This window comes from Bison bison, unplaced genomic scaffold (genome assembly GCF_000754665.1).
Source record: "Bison bison bison isolate TAMUID 2011002044 unplaced genomic scaffold, Bison_UMD1.0 scf7180017864056, whole genome shotgun sequence".
In the NCBI taxonomy this organism is placed as follows: domain Eukaryota; kingdom Metazoa; phylum Chordata; class Mammalia; order Artiodactyla; family Bovidae; genus Bison; species Bison bison.
This window is the reverse complement of record NW_011494628.1, coordinates 2,564,340-2,586,529: the sequence shown is the minus strand read 5'-3', so window position 1 is coordinate 2,586,529 and position 22,190 is coordinate 2,564,340. Positions and strand designations below refer to the sequence as shown.

The window sequence follows — 22,190 nt, the reverse complement described above, 5'->3', positions numbered from 1 at the left end:
TGCCACCGATCTGCCTTTTTTTTTTAAGCCTCAAGTTGTTTACTAGTCCTTTTCAAACATATAACACTCCAGTCTGAATTACTTGATATTAACTTCACAAACTACATATTCTTCCTCATGTTCTTTCTATGCCTAGAACATGCCCACTCTACTCCATCTTCAAATTTCTGAATCTCACTTATTCTTCAAGGTTTAATTCAGTTGAATTATTTCCTTAACTGCCCTCAGTACTATTTATGCTTTCTTTCTTAATTCTCATTATACTTTTTGTACTTTTCTTCTGACATGTACCACATTCAACCTTAAACTGTACATAATCTGTATACTGTTAGCTCCTCTTACTAGAGAGTAATACTCCAAAGAAAGAGTATGTTATTTCAATCAAGCAAGTGATAAATATATAATCTTCTTATATGATTAAGTTGGAGAAGGCAATGGCAGCCCACTCCAGTACTCTTGCCTGGCAAATCCCATGGACAGAGGAGCCTGGTAGGCTGCAGTCCATGGGTTCGCGAAGAGGCAGACACGACTGAGCGACTTCACTCTCACTTTTCACTTTCAGGCATTGGAGGAGGAAATGGCAACCCACTCCAGTGTTCTTGCCTGGAGAATCCCAGGGATGGGGGAGCCTGGTGGGCTGCCATCTCTGGGGTCACACGGAGTCGGACACGACTGAAGCGACTTAGTAGCAGCAGCAGCAGCATATGATAAGTTGTAAACACCTGGCATACAGGCCAGAGAAAGTGCTACCAAATCAAAAGACATTATAACTATTGTTAAAAAAAAAAACAACTCTGTCCTCTGTGACAGCCTGCAAAAATACAGTTTAGTTCAACATCAAAACAAGCCCTAGGTTTTTCTATATAGGAAAGATATAATTTATCAAGTCTCAGTGGGTAGGATATATTAATCAAAGGAAGGACAAAAAGGAACATTTATCAAGGACCTACATTATTTTCTTTAATCAAAACCTAGGTAGTATTTTAATCATTTCCACTTTTCGGGTGAGAAAAGTGGCCAGAGATCAATGTGACCAACCTGATGTAGTTAACAACAGAGTTGGGATTTTTAGCACAGGTTTGTCTGAAGTACTGGGTCATATTTTCCTAGTCAACTACATCACATTACTTACCTGAATCCAATCTGAATTTATGTAATTCCTTTAAAGGAGATTGGTACAGTGGCAGAGTTAGACTTTGCTCTTTGAATATTACAGGAGTTGAAGCCAACTGATGATAAGGTTTCCTTTGTGGTGTTTTAAATGGGTTTGTTTCATTACTGCTGATTTTATATTCTGATTCTTCTAAAGGTTCAGAATTACAGAGTGGAGCTTCTGAAGAAAGTTCTTCAAACCAATTAAGGCTTATTGGTCCTAAATCTGTAAGGAAAATAAAAATCGTGACACAATAAAACCCATCAGCCAGTGAAGATTATGATACAGAAAAGGAAGCTTGAGATTTTGACTGTGAATTACATTTGCTGCTGCTGCTGCTGCTAAGTTGCTTCAGTCGTGTCCGACTCTGTGTGATCCCATGGACTGCAGCCTACCAGGCTCTTCCGTCCATGGGATTTTCCAGGCAAGAGTACTGGTGTGGGTTGCCATTGCCTTTTCCGGTGAATTACATTTAAGGCATACTAATTAACACATTATTAACTGGAGGATTTTTGCAGAAGCTAACACCAGTGATTTGTTATACAAGTAAATACTGAAGCTTCCCTGGTCAGTAACGTTTGTGTAACAAAGACGTATTAATACTTATTTGGTCAATAATGAGTTCAACAAGTTCATTAGTCTGTTCTTTTATGAATCTGTAGGAAGGTAGAACAGAAACTTCTTACAAGATTACTAGCTATATTAGTTCTTCTAAAGTTTTATTTTATATTCACGATTCAGAAATAAAAATCATCCACAATAAGAATGCAACCCACAGATACTACATAAATGGCTGTGACAAATCTACAGGTACACAAGACATATAAACTCACAAATCAAGTGGAATAGATTCTCTGCTAGAGAACAAAATGTCTCTTATGTTCTATACTTAAAGTAGTGGTTCTCAAAATGTGGCCTGTGGACCACTTAGGGGGAGGTTCCCCAAGACCCTTTCAAGGTATCTGTAAGGTCAAAACTGTTTTCATATTAGACATCATTTGCCTTTTTCCCAATGTTGACATTTATAGCAGTGGTGGGTAAAATTGGAGACAGCTTTGCCTGAATCATGGCAGTGGCCACAAACTGTACTAGGAGTTACTATATTTTTCATCACCATGAACTTGTTACAAAAAATCAAAAAAGCAAGTTTAACTTAAAGTGTCCTTAGTGACAAAATGGAAAGCACACATAAAAGCATTTCTGCATAACTGAAGTACAATAGTTATTCGGAAAAAGCACTCATGTGATGAGTTGTGAGTTGAATTAGCACTTTTCATGGAAAGCCCTTTTTGCTAGAAAGAATGACAAGTTATTTTGAATTGGGTATTTGGTGGACATTTTCTTGAAATGAATTAAGTGAGTCTGTTACTGCAGGGAAAACAACAGTTTGCTGCCAAAGATAAAATGTGAGTTTTCAAAGGAGAATTAGAACTTTGTTCTCTGTGAGCTTGACATCTTCCCAACCTGAAAAGACTTTTCTGATGAGATCAGTGAAGTAACCAATGTGATTTTTTAATAATGTCTAATGGAATGTGTCAATATTTGGGATATTTGTGTAATTCAGAACATCAGTATTTTTCAAATAATCAAACCATGGATGATGTCACAACATGGGTAAAAGATTTATTCAGGAGCAAGAAAGACTAATTGAATTTAATGTAAAAAGAGTATAAAAAATTCATTACATGGTTTCCCACATTGCAACTTTTAAGAAACTCCCACTTAAGTTTGGTATAATACCAAAGAAAACTACCCACAATAAAGTGAAAACAGTTAATTAAAAACACTCCTTTTTCTAACTACATTTTCTGTGTAAGGTATGGTTTTCTTCATATACCTCTATCAAAACATATTGTAAAGAATTAAATGCAATTCTTTGAGAATGAGCATGAGAATCCAGCTATCTTCTATTGAGCTAGATAGTAAAGAGAACTGCAAAATTTTAAAGTAATGTCACTCTTCACATTTTTCTTGGAAAAGTTATTTTTCATAAACATATTATTCATGTTAATATGCAATGAGTTTATTTTTGTTATTAACTTAATGTTCTTAAAAGTTCTTAGTTTTAATTTCTAATATGGTAACCTAGACAAAAGCTCTCAGTCCTCAATCATTTTAAGAGTGTAAGGCGAACTGAGACCAAAAAGTTGGGACAACTTCTGCTATTATGTTACTAATGCTTCTGACTTGCTAGAAAAGTCTCTGCTTTAAAAACAGTTCTACTCATCAAGGGGCCAGTTTCCTCTTTATCCACCACAGGTTCTACACCGATCATTTGGTTAACTGTAAATGATTACTTTTCTGATTTATGACTTCATAAAGCACAGTTTATGGTGTAAACAAAAACGTGAAGCACTGGATTCTTTTCAACAAGCATGCATAATTACATTTTTCTGAAAACATTTTTCTCAAACGATCAATTCGTATAAAAAATCTGTTAATACCTGCTTTGTTGCATCGCGCCTTAAAAATGTCAAAAAAAGTTGGCCTCTCTTTGCATCCAATCGGCATTTTTATCTACACTATTGCTTCAGAGTTTGGTGAGTCTGCAAAAGAGAACACCAAAATACACTTTACACAGATGCAGTCCTTGCTAAATGAGTCTGAGGTAAAACCGGAAGCGGTAAACCTGCCTGAAGCTACATTGTTTATTTTAAAACAAGAATCGAACTCACCGCGGGGAATTAAGTATTCTGTATTTGTGCAGTCCAATAGAGCAGCCATTAGCCACATGATTCATCTCAACTGTGGCAAGTCTGCTCAAGAACAGAATTTTTAATTATTATTTAATCTTCATTAACTAGTCACGTGTGGCCAGTGGCTGCGCAGTTAGCAGAGGGCTATTAGATAAACACCGGGTAATAATTCCCAATCAGTAAATTTTCGTTAACACAGCAACTACCTGGGGACTAAGCGATGAGGCAGATACAATGTGCCACAGACTATGAAACATTTTCCAAAACAGCAATGTTCCGGTAAAGTAACTTCATCGTGATTCCAATGAAGGAAATTTCAGCCTGGGACATGTGGGCCGAGCGGAGCCCGAAGCTGGGCCACGGACTTCCGGGGACGGGGCGGGAGGGCTGGAGCCTCCGGCCGAGGAGCTGGTCCCTTCTCCCTGTCGGTGCGGGGCTGGCAAGGACCAGCGAGGGCAGGAGGCTCGGTTCCCACCCGAACACCGGAGGCGCTCCCCGCCGCCTGAGACCGCGGAAGGCTGCCCATCTCCACCCCTGCCAACACTAACCGCCTTCAGAGGTGAAGCTGGTTTATTTTTTTTGGCCAGAGGAGTCTGACAAAACGCGCCGGCACTCAGATAAGAAACCGGATCCCTCACGCTCCTTCGCGGAGACCCACCGCCCCAGACAGCAAACTTCAGCAGCCGCACCTCCGCCCACCGGGTTTCAGATTCTCGCGCCAAAAGCCTGCTCTCGGGATATGTCACGCGATGACGCCATGACGCAGCACGCAGCGTATACGCCCACCGGAATCAGAGTTTGGCTGCGCCGTAAGTGCTGCCGCTTGTGGCGAGGGCTAAACCTTGTGTCATTCCGGAGTCGCTAAAGAAAGAGTCGGGATACTCGTTCTCTTCTTCCGAGCCTTCAGAGTACCAAGCCGCGCTGTTTGGAGGGACCACGCCCCATGTATACGCCCTGCCTTCCCCTCCTCCGCTCCGTCTCTCGTTTGGATGGCCGCCCCCAGCCCCGACGCGGCCTGCGGTCTGTGAAGTCTTTGTTCTCTACTAAGAGGGCGTCGCCCAAAGTGGGCAGACGTTAGAAAACCCCACAGTGGTCAGTCGGCGCGGATAACTTCTTCCCTAACGGAGAGCTCCCTATAGAGTGGAAGGGGCTGAGGTTTGAAGCCGGAGTACATTGGTTATAGACTGCGTGTTGCTGTTGGGCAGCAGAATTTCAAAAACCTCTCAGACTCTCCCGGCTTGAAAAGTTGTTAAGCCTATCTCAAGTCTCTTGTAGTTTTGGATAATACTTCCTCCTGCAGGCTTCCGTAGTATCCTTGACGTATCCTTGACGCTCCTAGGGTACTAAGCACCTGTTTTGTGCCTGACTTGCTCTTGAAACTGCCCTGGAAGACAGCAGTCTCACTCACAGAGTATGGGCTGTGGCCAGCACAAAGCTTAATTCAGGTGTTTATCGTAGGACCTAGAAAGCTTTCAACTGGATTCTGAAGGTGATAGTGGCTCATAGGGCTTGCTACTATACAAAAGCTCCTGACCAATGAACAGTGAAAGCAACTTTGGATTCGAAAAAGGGTGCCATTTACTTGGTACCTGAGGTGTCATTTTAGTTTGATCATAATCCTTGGCTGTAGACACCTTTCCAATACACATAGATACAAAAGCATGTGATCATCTAGGTCTAAATAGCACAGATACCCAGGCCTGTGATCTTTAGCCAGTAACAGCTACCTCTTAATGAGCATCTGTGAGTTATTCTTTATGCTTTATAAGTAATATCACATTTAACCTTATGATAATCTTATAAATTTTTTAGTATTGTCAGATGGGGAAACTGAAACATCCAGTTGATTTATAAATAATATCACATTTAACCTTATGATAATCTTATAAATTTTTTAGTATTGTCAGATGGGAAAACTGAATCATCCAGTTGAGTAAGTTGTCTAGTAAACAAGGCCCAGGTGGACAGAGGGGTCCATGGGGTTGCAAAGAGTGGAACACTACTGAAGCGATTTAGCATGCAGCATGCAAATTTCTGTTCAAGTCTTTTACTTAAGATACTTAACTATCCTGTGATTAAGTCTGCATTTAACCTCTAAGAACAGTTTGCTTCTGACATTTCCCCTTTGGGGGAGAATTCTCACTAGAGTGGACTAATGAGACCGGTTGGCATGTTATACAACCCTCTGAAATATATTTTTTCGCTAAGTACACTGTCCCCCCAACCCCCATAACTATGCTTCTTGCTGCTGCAGAACCAGGTTTTTTACATTTATGTGTCCTGCCATAATTCTGTCTTCTTTATGCTCACTCTAATAGTGCAGCAGCTCAAATTTTGCTGCTTGTATTCAATCTTTTTTATTTTTAAAACACAGTCTCTGAAATTGTAAGTCAGTATAAGAGTAAATTGGAGCTTCCCGGGTAGCTCAAATGGTAAAGAATCTGCCTGCAATGCAGGAGACCTGGGTTTGATCCATGGGTTGGGAAGAAGGGCATGGCAACCCACTCCAGTATTCTTGCCTGTAGAATCCCATGGACAGAGGGGCCTGGTGGGTTGCAGTTCATAGGATCACCAAGAGTCGGATGACTGAAGCGACTATGCATGCATAGGAATAAATTAGAATTTGCTAATTAAGGCATGTGTGTGAATAAGAAGTTAAATGAAAAACAGCTTTGAAAAAAAAAGATTCAAGAGCAGTGAATTGAAGAGAAACAGAGATCCCAATTAGGGATCAGGTGGCAATTAGGCCTCTCTAGGTAGGGATATCGCCTTCCCTCCTCCAATTTGGGTAATAGGCAGCAGCACTCGTCAGAATCTGAAATAAATGGAGAAGCTCCGGAAGAACGTGAACCAACGTGACCCGGAGAAAAAGGGGGCGGATGAAGGTGGAACACAAAACAAGGCCTGAAACAAACTGCCTCGGGATATTGCGCTGCGCCTGGGCGCCAGGTGGTAGGATGGAGCGCATCTTCTGTGTTCCCTACAGCTTGTACCCGGGCTATGGGAACATGCTACGTTTGGGCCAGTCTGGACTCTCTGAGCCCAGACAACCGCACTGGAGGCAAACCAATGTTCCCCCCACTTTCCTGGCCAGGCCCAGGCTGCTGATGCCCTCCAATGCCTCCGACTGCTGCGTGGACCCTTACAAGAGAGCCCAGCTCATGGCCGTTTTCTCCCATATGAACCCTGGCCTGAGCCTGCGGCTGCGCAAGGCCAACACCAAGGATGTGGGCGTGCAGGTGAGCCTCCGGGTGGGCAAGTCGGTGCAGTGCTCTCTGGGGCCTCGCACCCTGGACAGCCTCTCCCCCTGGGCCAGCGCAGGCCACAGGGCACCCGCATCTGCATGGGGCGTCTCTTCGTCGGTGCCCGGCCACTGGGGTGAGGTGCGACTGCGGGAGGAGCTCTCGGGTCCTCCCGAGGCTGGCCAGCCGCCCCCGCCACTACCACCGCCATCACCACCACCAAGGTCGGAAGAGGATCCCCCTGAGGAACTTCAGCCACGTGAGGAGCTGGTGGAGGAAGACTCCTCGAGTCCTCGGGAGAGGAAGAGCAAGCCGGCCCCGGTAGACTCCAGCCAGCCGCTTGGGAGGCCCAACTTCCAGGTGAGCTTTCTCTCCCCTAGCCTTAGCCTTCTTTTTTTCCCCTGCCATTTCTGGCTCCATGAGAGCAGAATCTTATTGCGCTTCCTCCCTTTATTTGATAAAGGAGAGAGGAAGTTCTGAAAACATGTATTTTACATGTCCTGTGCGGGTTTTTAAAATTTATTGATTCGACTGCTTTGGGTCTGACTGGCGGCACGCGGGATCGTTCCTTGCAGCGCGCCTGCTTTGCTCTAGTTGAGACTCTTGCTCTAGAGCCCCTGGCTCAGTAGTTTCGAATGTGGGATTCTTAGTTTCCAACTAGGCGTCCAACCCACCTCCCCGTATTGGAAAGCAAATTCTTAACCACTGGACCACTAGGGAAGTCCCTGTGTTTTTGCTTTGTTTCTTTAGCTTTTTGGTAAAATAAGCCAACTTTAAGCCTGTGAAACCCCCAAAGTTTGGGAACCATAGCTGTTGCAAATGAGGCAAAAGAGGGGTTTTGGGTTTGTGATCAGATCTTCATTTTGTGCAGCTGGTGCTCATGGCCTTGGGGAAAACAGATTGGAAAAGCCTGAGAAGCTAGAAGGGTCCCAGAGTAATCGGTCCTTGACAGCTGAGTTCATGTACTGACCTTGAGAATAGCTATGAGTGAGGTTAAGGAAGCTTCCTGTTTTTTACTTATACAAAACCACAAGGATAGCAGGATCTGGCTTTTTATCCTCCTCCTTCCTTCACCCCTCAGGGCTTCCGTTGTGTGGCTTAGTTGGTAAAGAATCCGCCCGCAAGGCGGGAGACCTGGGTTTGATCCCTGGGTTGGGAACATCCCCTGTAAAAGGGAAAGGCTACCCACTCCAGTATTCTGGCCTGGAGAATTCCATGGACTGTATACAGCCTATGGGATCACAAAGAGTTGGACACGACTGAATGACTTCTCACTTTCACTTTTGACCCCTCAAGATAGTAAAGGATTTTTCCTCCTTATTTGCAGTTTTTAGAACCCAAATATGGCTATTTTCACTGTAAAGATTGTAAGACCAGATGGGAGAGTGCTTATGTGTGGTGCATCTCTGGAACTAATAAGGTAAGTGAAAGTGAGTGGGAAGTGGGAGAATGGGGTGGGCATGGATGTTAAACGGAGGAAGACTGTGTGTCTTAATGGAATGTGACCATAACGCAGCCTTAGTGCCAAGGACATAGTAGGTGCTAAGCAAAGGCTTGGACTGAATGAAATTGGGCTGTCCACAAGAGCTTGAGCTCCTGAACCACATCCTGGTGTTAAATTTGGTTTGGTAGTTGCATTGGACAAAATGTTACCTTATTTAGATGAACTCTTGACCTTGTATACATTGGGATTTGTTATAATTTTTTTTTAAATTGGGGTATATTAATAGTTGCCTTACAGTGTTGTTAGCGTCTGCTGTACAACCAAGTTAATTAGATGTGTGTATACATATATCCTCTCCCTCTTGGACCTCCCTCCTATCCCACCCCCAGTCCGGCCCATCTAGGTCACTACAGAGCACTGAACTGAGTTCCTTGTGCTATACAACAGATTCCCCCTACCTGTATAATCAGTTTTTAGTTGGTGTATTGTAACAGATTTGGGCTTTAGCTCTAGAAAACTTCCTCTGTCTGTCCACAAGGTGGGGCAGTGAGAGAAATAATTTATTGTTGAAGGTTAACATTGAGAGACTGACTCATTTAGGCTCCATGCCTTAATTTGAATCAGTTGTCAACATATTAAGTTTGGGAAAGATTTCACATTCTGCATTTTTAGATTTTCCTGAACAGTCAGACTTCTGTGTGAGGAGCAGTAGACGGGGACTGAACAGCTTCTGTCTCCCTTCACTCCGCACTTGCCCTTCATTTTGCAGCAGCCTACACCTAGTCTCTCTGATTAACCTCTATAAGCATTTAAGTTTGAGGCCCTTATGCTGTTGCATTTTAGATAACTGCTTTTCTGACTTAAGGAGTATAGAGGAAGAGAGCAAGGAGGTATGCAAGATGTGAATGAAAAGTTTTTTTTTTCCTTTTGCACTAGCCATTTACTAGATCCTGGAGGTAAAATAGATATTTTAACTAAACTAAAATTACTTTCCTTTTCTTGCTATAATAAAAACAGTGGGTTTAATTCAAACACTCATGATTTTAGAATACAAAAAAACAAGACATAGAACTCATCCTGAAGAAATTGATTCTGATAAGAATGATGCAGACAAGATGAGATTGGTGATCTGTGCATTGGCACTGGTGGCATGGAAGTGGTACAAAAATAATACAGGAGGGGGATGATTAATTCTATCAGAGGGAAGGCATCTTGTTGTCAAAGTATGATTTTAAAGGTTTATAAATTGAAGTGAGAATGCACAAAGCCTAGAAACATGTGGATTGGTGTGTAACTGTAATTAATTTGAATTTCAAATGGAGAAATACTGAAAAAATTAGAAACGGACAAATAGACCAGGACAAAAGAAGGTCAAGTGTGTTGTCTGCACAATGAATAAAATTCAAATAGCTGCTTCTTACTGAAGAATTTTACTGTAGTACTTTATGTACATTATTGGGTAGTTGTCAAAACTATAGAAAAAGAAAGTGGCATTGTCTCGATTTTACAGGTAAAGAAAATGAGATTCAAAAAATAAGAAAAAGTGACTGATAGCACCACAAGAGCTTAAGACTTCAGCATAGAGATTGGGCAAAAGCAAGCTACAGGGTGAAGGAATGGATTACTTAAGAACTGGGAGCCTAGGGTACACATAAACCCTGTGTAAAAGACAAATTTCTCTTTAGGTTTATTTCAAACAACTCTGTTGCAAATGCCAAAAGAGTTTTAACCCTTATCGAGTGGAAGCAATCCAGTGCCAGGTAAGCAAACTGTGTATTTCCATTGTGTACATAATGTTTTCATTATTAAACATGAAGCTTCTGTGGCAAAATATTAGGATTTGCTAGATGTGGATATTTGTGTAGGAGTGTTCGGTTTGCTGTATGCCGGGGACCAGCCCCGGCTGATCCAGGGTATTCGAAGGAGAGACGGCATAGGCGAAGATCAGGAAACAATTGCTTAATTAAACGTTAATTAAGGATATAAAGAGTAATAGAATGAGGATAGCTCAGTGAGGAAATTTCAGTGAAGAAAAGAGGCTGAAATAAGGATAGCTCAGTGCGGAAATTCAGTGGAGAAAAGAGGCTGAATAATTCAGCCAGAAGGTAAGAGAAAGAATGACATGGTGAGACCAAGTTTCGGTGAACAAGGCCCGCACTTTATTTTCCAAAGTAGTTTTTATACCTTAAGTTATGAATAGAGGATAATGGGGGAAGGGGTAGAGTCATGCAGCAAGCCAGGCTTTCTTCCTGCAAACTTATCATATGCAAAAGCTTAGGTGATTTGCATCATCTTCTGGCCGGTAACATTTTAAGACCCTTTCTTCAGAAAACTTATTTTTCTCTAAAGGTGATTGGTCAGGAGCCACCCTCCAAAAGCATTAGATAAAGTTGCATTCCTACAGAGCAAAGGTGTGGTGGGCTATAACAAGAAAAAGAATTAACTCAAGGGTCCCAGGTTACAAACATTAAAGCTACTACTTACACCAATTATATTAATCAATACACTGCCAGAGACACAGCAGGTAAAGCATATGGAAACTTAGCAGCAAACATTGGCCCAACAAGTGAAAATCCCTTCACCAATACAATTTCTAATCAATCTTTTAACTACTCAAAAGAATCTGTGTTTAGACAGTTTAGAACATCTCCTGCCTCTCACAGTTGGGAGGCTCTGAACAATCACATGTGGCCGGAAAAACCTATTCAGGCAGGCTAGAGGATTTCCAAAGGAGTTTGTAGGTTGAAACACTGTCACACCCAGGAATTATTAACTGGAACTGTAAGCTAACTTTTTTCAGAGAAAGGTAGTGGGGGACAGCCCCCCGTAAAGTCAGAGGTGTAGGTGGAAGCACAAAGCAGAAAGTAGGCAGACTCTGGTTTTGGGGGTAGATGCTCGAGAATTTCCAGGGAGACTCCTGAGGCTTGATCCCGCCTTTGCGTATGCCAAGCCTCCTTCCTCATGACCTTTGCCAGGGACGGAGCTCGCTCCCCGCAGCTGTATGTTTGAATTTTTGTAATATTTTAGAAAATAAAGCATAAATTCTACTCTTTGGGGGGGAAGGAGGAGATTTAAGTTGCCTAATGTGGTTTTTTACATATGTGGTATGTGTGTTTTTCCTCAAACATCTTGTGAATAGTTCGCATGTAACTTAATAGGTAACCTTTACTAAGCTCTTGGTAGTGGTGGTCATATCTGACTCTTTGCAACCCCATGGACTGTAGCCCACCAGGCTCCTCTGTCCATGGGATTTACCAGGCAAGAATACTGGAGTGGGTTGCCGTTTTCTCCTCCATATTAAGCTATGTGCCAAACTTGGAGCCATGTGCTTTTCATTATCTCCTGTAACCTGACCTTTGAAGTAGGTGTTATTCCCATGATACAGAACAAAAAGCTAAAGTTCAGTAAGAAAGTAAGTTGCCCAAAGTTAGACAAATACTAAATATTAGAGCTGTAATCAGATTCCATGGTGTCTCCAAAGTCTAGGGTGTCACAGAATTCGATGAGCTCTTAAACAGCTTGCAGGAGATAACTCTTTAAGCTTTTCAGAAAAGTGTGACATCGTTGATTTTCATAGTAAGAATTTTTACCTAAATCTTTCACTTAAAAATATTTTTATACTACTTAGAAGTAATTTTAAAAATTAGTCTAATATTTTTAAACTATTGTCTTTAGTTTTTCTAGTCTGACGTTCTCAGTCAATTTACTATAATTACTTTGGATTTAAATATATCTTCTTACTATTATAGACTTCCCTGGTGGCTCAGATGGTAAAGTGTTTGCCTACAATGGGGAAGACCCAGGTTCAATCCCTGGGTTGGGAATATCCCTTGGAGAAGGAAATGGCAACCCACTGCAGTATTCTTGCCTGGAAAATCCCATGGATGGAAGAGCCTGGTAGACTACAGTCCATGGGGTCGCAAAGAGTCGGACATGACTAAGCAACTTCACTTTCTTTCTTACTATTATACTTCTTTTACTTACTGTGTTCACTTGAGTGTTTTTTTTTTTTTTTTTTAATCACTCTCCCTTATCTTGGCAGTTATTCATTCTTTAGTGTTCTTCAAGGTTCATATTACAGCATGCTTAAGCAATTTATGTAGATGTTGATCTTACCATTCCTTGACAATGCAGTGACCTTAGAACACAAAGTCGCTCAGTCATGTCCAACTCTGCGATCCCGTAGACTGTAGCCTACCAGGCTCCTCAGTCCATGGAATTTTCCAGGCAAGAGTACTGGAGTGGGTTGCCATTTCCTTCTCCAGGGGATCTTCCCAACCCAGGGATCGAACCCGGGTCTCCTGCACTGCAGGCAGATGCTTTACTGTCTGAGCCACCAGGGAAGCCCAATCCCTTATCACTTCATCCTAACTTCTTTGCTGTTATTGTTGTATATTATTTTTAAACTTCAAAAGACATTAATTTTGTAGTCTAGTTAGTTTTAACTGCATATTTACTGTTTCTGCTGCTTTTAGATCCTTTTTGTATCTGGGACCACTTTCTTTTTACCTGAATACCTAATTTTAATATTCCCTATAATGCACGTCTGAAGGTGACACCTTTTGTTTTGTCTGGATAGCTTTTTTTAAAGGTTATTTTTGCTGAGTGTAAAGTTTTTAGGTTGGTAGTAGTTTCTTTCTGCCCCTTAAGGATCTGACGTTCATTGTTTCTGTCAAGTGGCTGTTGGTCTCATGCAGCTCCTTTGAAGTAATAGCTCATTTTTTTCACCTTAAGTCTGTTTGCTTTTAAGATATTTCTCTCTGCTTTAATTTTTAGAAGTTTTATAATTCTATGCCTAATTGTGGTTTCTTTGTATTTACCTGCTTACAATTTCGCAATTCTGTAACTTGGAGACTTCTATCATGTTTGGAAAATTATCCATCATTGTAATTTAAAATATTACTTCTACCTCCATTCTCTTTTCTTCTAATTATTTATATTAGAACTGTCACCGTATCCCTTAAATCTTTTATGCTTTTTTTCTGTGTTTACTATGCTTTTGTCTCTCCTTGCTGCAGTTTGGATATCATCTACTAAACCATCTTTCGTTTCTCTCGTTTTCCCTTCTGCTTTTCCAGTGCAACTACCTATTTAGTTATAGATTCCCCTTACTTCATTTTCCAGTACTAGAATTTTTATGTCTTTATAAGTGTCCATTTCTCAGCTGGAAATACCAGCCTAATTTCTTTGAGCATATTAAGCATCATTTTCTTAAAATCTGTACCAGAAAACCCCCATTAGCTTAATCACAGAAGATTGTAAGGAATCCACAGAAGGAATGTAAACCTCTTCACATTCCTTGGTTTTCAAGGAATTGTTGTTCTGTCTCCTTAGATACTTGGTTACTTTTGAGTGCTATATATTGTATGTGAAAAATTATAGTGATAATTTGAGGCCAGAATAGTATCTTTTCACAGAAGACTTGTTTGCTTATGTTAGGCAGATGAAGATACTAGCAATTTCTGAATACTATTTGCCAGTTATAATTGAGCTGTTTTGAAGTTAGGCTTCAGCATCTGTGAAGGCTGATGAATTTTTGTTTTATTCTTACTCTAGGGTGTAGCCTTTCAGGGTCCCAGCACAAAACCTGAATTGTTAACTGGTGCTCTCCCATTTTGACATATTTAAGATTCCTCAGCCTCATCAGCTTGTGAAGCTCATTTTCAGCTTCCTGTTGTCTTAAAAATTTACCTGTTACAGAATTGCCTTTGAAGAGAAACTAGTCCCAAATATCAGGCTCATCTCTGTTTCTCGGTTTCCTTCTCTGGGATACTTTGGTAATTCTCCAGTGCCTTCAAGTAGTTCTTGTTTTTAATTAGTATCTTTGCTCAGCTTGTCTAGTTGTCCTAAGAAGACTTAGTCAGAACTACCTAACCTACCATTACCGAAACTAGATACCTACCTTTAGAGTAAATCGTGATTTTTTTTAAATTACAATTTTTTTTTCATTGAGCTTTTTATTCTTTATAAAGGTGATGTGAGTACTAAATGGACTTATATATAAAGTGCTTAGAGCAGTACATAGAGTAGACACTATGTGAGTATGTTACTGTTAGAATTTTCTTAAGGATGCATACTCGTCAGCCGGAGGGTGGAAGATATCCAACATTTGATAAACCATATGAGACTCATTTGGAAAATAAAAATGCCTGTTTTCACAATATAAAAGGTAAAGCTTGACTTATTCTTTTTGGCTATGGACATATGCAGAAAATAGAGCAGTGATCATAAATTTTCACAGATTAACAGGATTGGGAAGGTGGACCAGGGCAGTATACCAGTCTCCTTGGGGTGTGATTTTTTTTTTTTTTTTAATGTCAGAAGATAGAATGGGATAATGGTTAAAAACACTTCAAATTCCAGCAAAGATTAGCCATGTCTGAAAAGAAAACATTTAGCTTCCTCTAGAACAGGGGTCCCCAACCTTCAGGACCTCATGCCTGATGATATGAGGTGGAGCCGATATAATAATAATAATAATAATAATAGAAATAAAGTGTACAATAAATGTACTTGAATCATCCCCAACCCACCACCCACCCCCAGTCCATGAAAAAATTGTCTAAGAAACTGGTCCCTTGTACCAAAAAGGTTGAGCTGCTGCCTAGAACATCCCTCCCTCCAGTCTTAACCAAAAATACTCCAGATATTCTGAAATGTCTGCTAGTAGGTAAAATACTACCAGTTGAGAAACACTGCAGTTCAGGTAATCAAATCACTTAATACTCACTACTCCTCACTCCCACATGGCTACAAATGTGAAAACCTACATAATGAAAAGACTCTACACAATTTTAACTTGTATAACTTCTCTTATATCTTCTGGATTGGCTCAGCAATCTTTTCTTAAAGGTCATCTTTGGCCATTCATCTGGGAAAAAAGTGCATGACACTTTATGGGCAGTGAGTGGTTTTGTAAAACTTAGTCTTGGACTTCTCATGGGATTCAAAGGATAAAGATAGCAGGGATGAGTGGTAGGGAGGAATATTTTCATTTGAAGAACTAAACTTGATCGTTTAGTGCCCAAACTGTTGCTTCTTTTCTAAAGACCTGTTCAAAGTCTCGTTGTTCCTGCCCTCAAAAGAAAAGACACATCAATCTAAGGAGGCCCCATCGGCAGGAACTGTGTGGCCGCTGCAAAGACAAGAGATTCTCCTGTGGCAGTATTTACAGCTTTAAATACATCATGTGACAGGCAGTGTGCTTTGTTCAGGAGACCTGAACTCTTCTTGTGATTTACTGTATAGTTCCTTTCTTTCAACTTGACCCTGACCTGGTATTGGAAGATGGATTATGCTTTTGTACTTTTTGTAGTTTGTGTGACAGTTGTCGATGTGAATAGAATTAAATAAATGCATGTAAAATAGACTGTGAAGGGACATTAATTGGTGAAAGTCACTCAGTCATGTCTGACTCTTTGCGACCCCACGAATTATACAGTACATGGAATTCTCCAGGCCAGAATATTGGAGTGGGTAGCCTTTCCCTTCTCCAGGGGGTCTTCCCAAGCCAGGGATAGAACCCAGGTCTCCCACATTGCAGGTAGATTCTTTACCAGCTGAGCCACAAGGGAAGCCCAAGAATACTGAAGTGAGTAGCCTATCCCTTCTAACCCAGGAATCGAACTGGGGTCTGCTGCATTGCATGCAGATTCTTTACCAACTGAGCTATCAGGGAAGCCCCATTAATTGATGATCCTCGGGTAAAAACATCAATAAAGCATTGGGAAATGGTAGACTCTATCGCTAATACAAATGGAACAATGAAAGGGAATAATAGTCATTTGACAAACTTTTGTAAACTGGGTGTTCTAAGTGTCAGGAATATAGAGACAATCAAGGGGGTTCTTGCCTTCAAATATATGTAATCATTATATCAAATGCTTAAATAGCACTTAGTATATGCTAGGCATTGTTGTAACTCATCACAGCAGTTGTATTGCACTTATTTTTAATAGATGAGGAGAAGGAGCCACAGGAAGGTCATAAAGTCAGAATTTAAATCTGGGTAGACCAGTACATTCTCTACAGCTTTAGCTACTAGTGATATGTTTATATTTTCAGATTTAGATGTGTTAAGTGCAGCGAAGGAAATGGAGCTGTAGTAGTGACTCCTTTAGAAAGGGTGGTTGAAAAGAAGTGACATGAGAACTGAGATCTGTAGGATGAGGGAGAGCTGGGAGAAAAGATGATTTGGGTTCCACAAAAACAAGAAGAGCAAAAGCCCTGGGGGTGGAGCATGTACTTGGCTTGTCTCAGGAACGAGAGTCCCTGAGGCTAATATCAGACAAATGCTGGAGAAGGCAGGCTCAGGTCAAGCATATGGCAGCCCATAAAAGTATTTAAAGAAGGCACTAACATCAGATTCTTACTGTAAAAATTGTACTGCTATGAGAGAAGATCAGGTAGAGTGGAAGGAGGAAGCCCAGTTAGGAGGTTAACAAACATACAAGCAAAATGATGGCTTGGAAAAGAGTGGGTGACCATGGAGATGGAAAGAAATACATCAATTATAGATAATGTTTGAAAGTGGAATGTACAGGATTAGAAGTGGGAGATGGTGAAATGATGACTTTATATTTGAGTTTTTGGTTGAATGGAACTGAGAGGTATGACAGGAACATATTCTGGAGTCAAATTACCTAGCTTCAAATCACTGGTGATACTTAGGAGATGTATAGTTGTGGGTAAGTTACTTTCTCTCTCTTAATTACTCCTCTGTAAAATGGGCACAATAATAGTAACTATCTCTTGTGGATGGTGATGGGAGGATTAAAGCAGCTGATACGTGTTAAGCACTTAGGTTATTACGTGTAACAGGTACACAGTAAACTTAGCAGTCCTTTTTTGGTGGGACTGTGTAGTGAAAAGGGAAAAGGCTTTTGTTTTAATAGTAACTTTGAAATATTTGAGACTCTTTCCAAATGGAGTTGTCATGTAGGCTATTGCTTATATGAATCTGGAATTTAGGAGAGGAGGTTGGAGCCAGAGAGAGATTTGGAGATTAAAAAATATATAGTTCTTAAAGCTGTAGCCCTAGATGGAGAGTACACACAGACGCCTGGGGCACACCAATACTTGGAACAATAATTCTAAAACTTTAACGTACCACGAGTTACCTGGTGATCTTGTTTTTTTGTTTTGTTTAATAAAATCAATTAATTTGATTTCAACCATTATTAAAAATTCTTTATGCTGTGATCCCTATCGTAAGTTGACTTGTTTTTAGCTTAACTTATCTTTTCCCTCCTCTGTGTTAGATTTTTAAAAATCATTATATTTATTGGCTATGCTAGGTCTTCATTGCTATGAGGGCTTTTCTCTATTGTGGTGAGTGGGGGCTACTCTCTAGTGGTGGTACATGAACTTCTTGTTGCGGTGGCTTCTCTTGTTGTGGAGCACAGGCTCTAGGGTGCACGGGCCTTCAGTGGTTGCTGCACTTGGGCTCAGTAGTTGTGGCTCCCAGGCCCTAGAGCACAGCCTCAATAGTTGTGGCACACAGGTTTAGTTGCTTACTCCGAGGCCTGTGGGATCTTCCTGGATCAGGGATCGAACCATGTCTCCTTCATTGGTAGGTGGATTCTTTCCCACCAAGCCACTAGGGAAGCCCTACTATATATTCAAGATTTTAATTTAGAACTTTTATGGTCATTATTATGGCTCTGCCAGGACCACTGACCTATGATGGGTTTTTCCCAAAGACACTGATTTTCAGCTTGGATCCACATTGCCTTGTTTTTTAATTTATTTTTATTGTTTATTTTTTGTGATTTCATTTTGTATTGGAATATAGTCGATTTACAGTATTGTATTCATTTCAGAGATACAGCACAGTGATTCAGTTATACTTGTACATGTTTCTATTCTGTTTTAGATTCTTTTCCCTTTTAGGATCTTATGGAATATTGAGTAGAGTTCCCTGTGCTATACAGTAGATTCTTGTTGATTATCTATTTTATGTATAGTAGTGTATATATGTGGAGAAGGCAATGGAAACCGACTCCAATACTCTTGCCTGGAAAATCCCATGGATGGAGGAGCCTGGTAGGCTGCAGTCCATGGGGTTGCTAGGAGTTGGACACGACTGAGCGACTTCACTTTCACTTTTCACTTTCATGCGTTGGAGAAGGAAATGGCAACCTACTCCAGTGTTCTTGCCTGGAGAATCCCAGGGATGGGGGAGCCTGGTGGGCTACCGTCTGTGGGGTCGCACAGAGTCGGACACGACTGAAGCGACTTAGCAGCAGCAGCAGCAGTGTGTATATGTTGATCCTATCAGTCCTACTTTAGTCGTTCAGTCATGTCTGACTCTTTGCAACCCCCATGGACTGCAGCATGCTAGGCTTCCCTGTCCATCAGCAAACTGCCTTAGGTTGCTCAAATTCATGTCCATTGAGTTGGTGATGCCATCCAACCATCTCGTCCTCTCTTGTCCCCTTCTCCTCCTGCCTTCAGTCTTTCCCAGCATCAGGGTCTTTTCCAGTGAGTCAGTTTTTCTCATCAGGTGGCCAAAGTGTTAGCGCTTCAGCTTCAGCATCAGTCCTTCCAATGAATATTCAGGACTGATTTCCTTTAGGATGGACTGGTTGGATCTCCTTGCAGTCTAGCAGACTTTCAGGAGTCTTCTCCAACACCACAGTTCAAAAGCATCAATTCTTTAGTGCTCAGCTTTCTTTATAGACCAACTTTCACATCCATACGTGACTACTGGAAAAATCATAGCTTTGACTGTACAGATCTTTGTCGGCAAAGTGATGTCTCTGCTTTTTAATATGCTGTCTAGTTTGTCATAGCTTTTATTCCAGGAGCAAGCATCTTTTAATTTCATGGCCGCAGTCACTATCTGCAGTGATTATGGCTGCTGCTAAGTTGCTTCAGTCCTGTCCAATTCTGTGTGACCCTGTCCCTGGGATTCTTCAGGCAAGAACACTGGACTGGGTTGCCATTTCCTTCTCCAATGCATGAAAGTGAAAAGTGAAAGTGAAGTCACTCAGTCGTGTCCGACTCTTAGCTACCTCATGGACTGCAGCCTACCAGGCTCCTCCATCCATAGGATTTTCCAGGCAAGAGTACTGGAGTGGGGTGCCATTGCTTTCTCTGCAGTGATTATGGAGCCCAAGAAAATAAAGTCTGTCACTGTTTCCATTGTTTCCCCATCTATCTGCCATGAAGTGATTGTTAAGTTAAATTGTCAAGCTCTCTTTGCTGTATTCCCCAGTTGGCACTCTGCTCATGCTCAGTTTTCCAGATCTCTGCTCATGCTCAGTTTTCCAGATTGAGCATTAGCTAGCTCTGCTTTTAATTGGTTGATAGCACTTTTGGTTTCCCTTCTTCACCAAGTCAGTCTCCTGTAATCTTTTCTTTAGAATACTTTGGTTATAACTGTATGTATGGATGTGTGTGTATATGTCCCATTATTTCTGTGATTACCTCCTTCATCTGCTTGATCTCCTCCCACTAGAACACAGGCAAAAGTCACCTCTAACAAGAAATCAGCACAAACCACTCAATCAATCTTTCCCTCCAAGGGCAAAAACCAAATGGAAGAAAGAAACAACCCTAAAGTGTGGGAAAAGACCTCAAGTGGAGCATGTTAGAAAAAAATGATGAAAAGACAGAGAAATACAGCACAAATGAAAGAATAAGGTAGAAACACACAAGACCAAATAAACGAAGATGAAATAAGCAATCTACTTGAAAGAGAATTCAGAATAATGATAGTAAAGATGCTTCAAAGACTTGAAAATACAATAGAGAAAATGCAAGAAACATTTAACACAGTTAATAGAATCACCAAGGACATACAAGAAATAAAGAATAAGCAAACACAGATGAATAGCACAATTACTGAAATTAAGAAATACTCTAGAAGGAATCAATAGCAGAATAACTGAGGCAGAGGAATGGATAAGTGAGCTAGAGGATGGAATGGTGCAAATAACTGGTGAAGAGCAGAACAAAGGAAAAAGAATGAAAAGAATTGAGGATAGCCTCAGAGACCTTTAGAACAATATTAAATGCATCAACATTCAAGTTATAGGGATCCCAGAGGAAGGAAAAACAAAGTCACTGAGAAAATTTTTGAAGAAAATAAGTTGAAAACTTCCCCTACATGGGAAAGGAAACAGTTAATCAAGTCCAAGAAATACAGAGTCCCTTACAGGATAAACACAAGGAGAAATACATCAAGACACATATTCATCAAGCTAACAGAGATTAAGCACAAAAAAAGAATATTAAAAGAAGCAAGGGAAAAGCAACAAGAAACATACAAGGGAAAGCCCATACAGTTAACAGTGAATCTTTCAGCAAAAACTTTACAGGCCAGAAGGGAATGGCAGGATATATTTAAAATACTGAAAGAGAAAACTCTACAACCAAGATTACCATACCTGGCAAAGATCTCAATCAGAATTGATAGAGAAGTCAAAGTTTTACAGACAAGCAGAAGTTAAGAGAATTTAGCACCACCAAACCAGCCTTGCAACAAATACTAAAGGGACTTATATAGCCAGTAAACACAAGAGAAAGGAAAGACCTACAAATATAAACCCAAAACAATCAAGAAAATACCAATAGAAACGTGTATCAATAATTACCTTAAATGTAAACAAATTAAATGCACCAACCAAAAGATAAAGGATGACTGAACGAATTCAAAAGCAAGACCCATATATATGCTGCCTACAAGAGACCCACTTCAGACCTAGAGACACATACAGACTAGAAGGAAAAGGATGGAAAAAGATATTCCTTGCAAATGGAAACTAAAAGAAAGCCAGAGTGGCAATCCTTATTTCAGACAAATTAGAGTTTAAAGAATATTATAAGAGACCAGGAGGGACACTACATAATGATCAAGGGGTCAATCCAAGAAGAAGACGTAACAGTTGTAAATATTTATGCACCCAACGTTGGAGCACCTCAATACATAAGGCAAACACTGACAGGCATAAGAGGGGAAATTGACAGAAACACAATAATAGTAAGGGTCTTTAACACCCCATTTATACCAGTGACAGATCATCAAAACAGAGAATCAATAAGGAAACACAAACCTAAAATGAAACATTAGATCAAATGGATCTAATTGATATCTTCAGGACTTTCCATCCAAATGCAGAAAATACATTTTTTTCTAAAGTGCACATGAAACACTTTTCAGGATAGGCCACATCTTGGGCCACAAACCAAGCCTCAGTAAATTTAAGAAAACTGAAATCATATCAAGTATCTTCTCTGACTACAACACTATGAGACTAGATACCAACTACAGGAAAAAAACTGCAAAAAAAAAAACAACACGCAAACTCATGGAGATTAAATAGTACGTTACTAAATAACAAAGAAGTTATTAAAGAATAAGAAAGGAAATCAAAAGATTCCTAGAAACAAATGAAAATGAAAACACAGCAACCCAAAACCTATGGGATTCAGCAAAAGCGGTTCTAAGAGGGAAGTTTATAGCAATACAATCATACCTCAAGAAGCAAGAAAAGCACTGAACAGACAACCTAACTCTATATCTAAAGCAGCTGGAAAAAGAAGAACAAAAAACCCCCTAAAGTCAGCAGAAGGAAAGAAATCATAAAGATCAGAGCAGAAATAATGAAAAGGAAATGAAAGAAACAATAGCAAAGATTAATAAAACTAAA

The 22,190-nt window shown here is 40.5% G+C and overlaps 2 protein-coding genes across 6 annotated transcripts in view; one reads left to right on the top strand and one right to left on the bottom strand.

Moving 5' to 3' along the window:
• The window catches only part of BRCA2 (breast cancer 2, early onset), a 56,388-nt gene extending 50,052 nt beyond the window's left edge, over positions 1 to 6,336 (bottom strand). The window contains exons 1-3 of one of the 4 annotated variants that reach the window (XM_010835927.1): positions 4,398 to 6,336; positions 3,598 to 3,699; positions 1,133 to 1,378 (exon numbers count right to left, since the gene is read on the bottom strand). In XM_010835927.1, the coding sequence (XP_010834229.1) occupies positions 1,133 to 1,378; positions 3,598 to 3,664 (313 nt within the window). In that variant the 5' untranslated portion in view covers positions 3,665 to 3,699; positions 4,398 to 6,336. Of the gene's footprint in view, positions 1 to 1,132; positions 1,379 to 3,597; positions 3,700 to 3,828; positions 3,994 to 4,397 lie in introns of those variants that run through there. The other 3 variants (XM_010835928.1, XM_010835930.1, XM_010835929.1) reach the window with 3 other exon arrangements.
• A 40-nt stretch (positions 6,337 to 6,376) lies between these two features.
• The window catches only part of ZAR1L (zygote arrest 1-like), a 79,793-nt gene continuing 63,979 nt past the window's right edge, over positions 6,377 to 22,190 (top strand). Inside the window, exons 1-4 of one of the 2 annotated variants that reach the window (XM_010835912.1) lie at positions 6,377 to 7,451; positions 8,419 to 8,511; positions 10,221 to 10,295; positions 15,585 to 15,985. In XM_010835912.1, coding sequence (XP_010834214.1) covers positions 6,729 to 7,451; positions 8,419 to 8,511; positions 10,221 to 10,295; positions 15,585 to 15,728 — 1,035 coding nt within the window. In that variant the 5' untranslated portion in view covers positions 6,377 to 6,728 and the 3' untranslated portion in view covers positions 15,729 to 15,985. Of the gene's footprint in view, positions 7,452 to 8,418; positions 8,512 to 10,220; positions 10,296 to 15,584; positions 15,986 to 22,190 lie in introns of those variants that run through there. The other variant, XM_010835911.1, reaches the window with a different exon arrangement.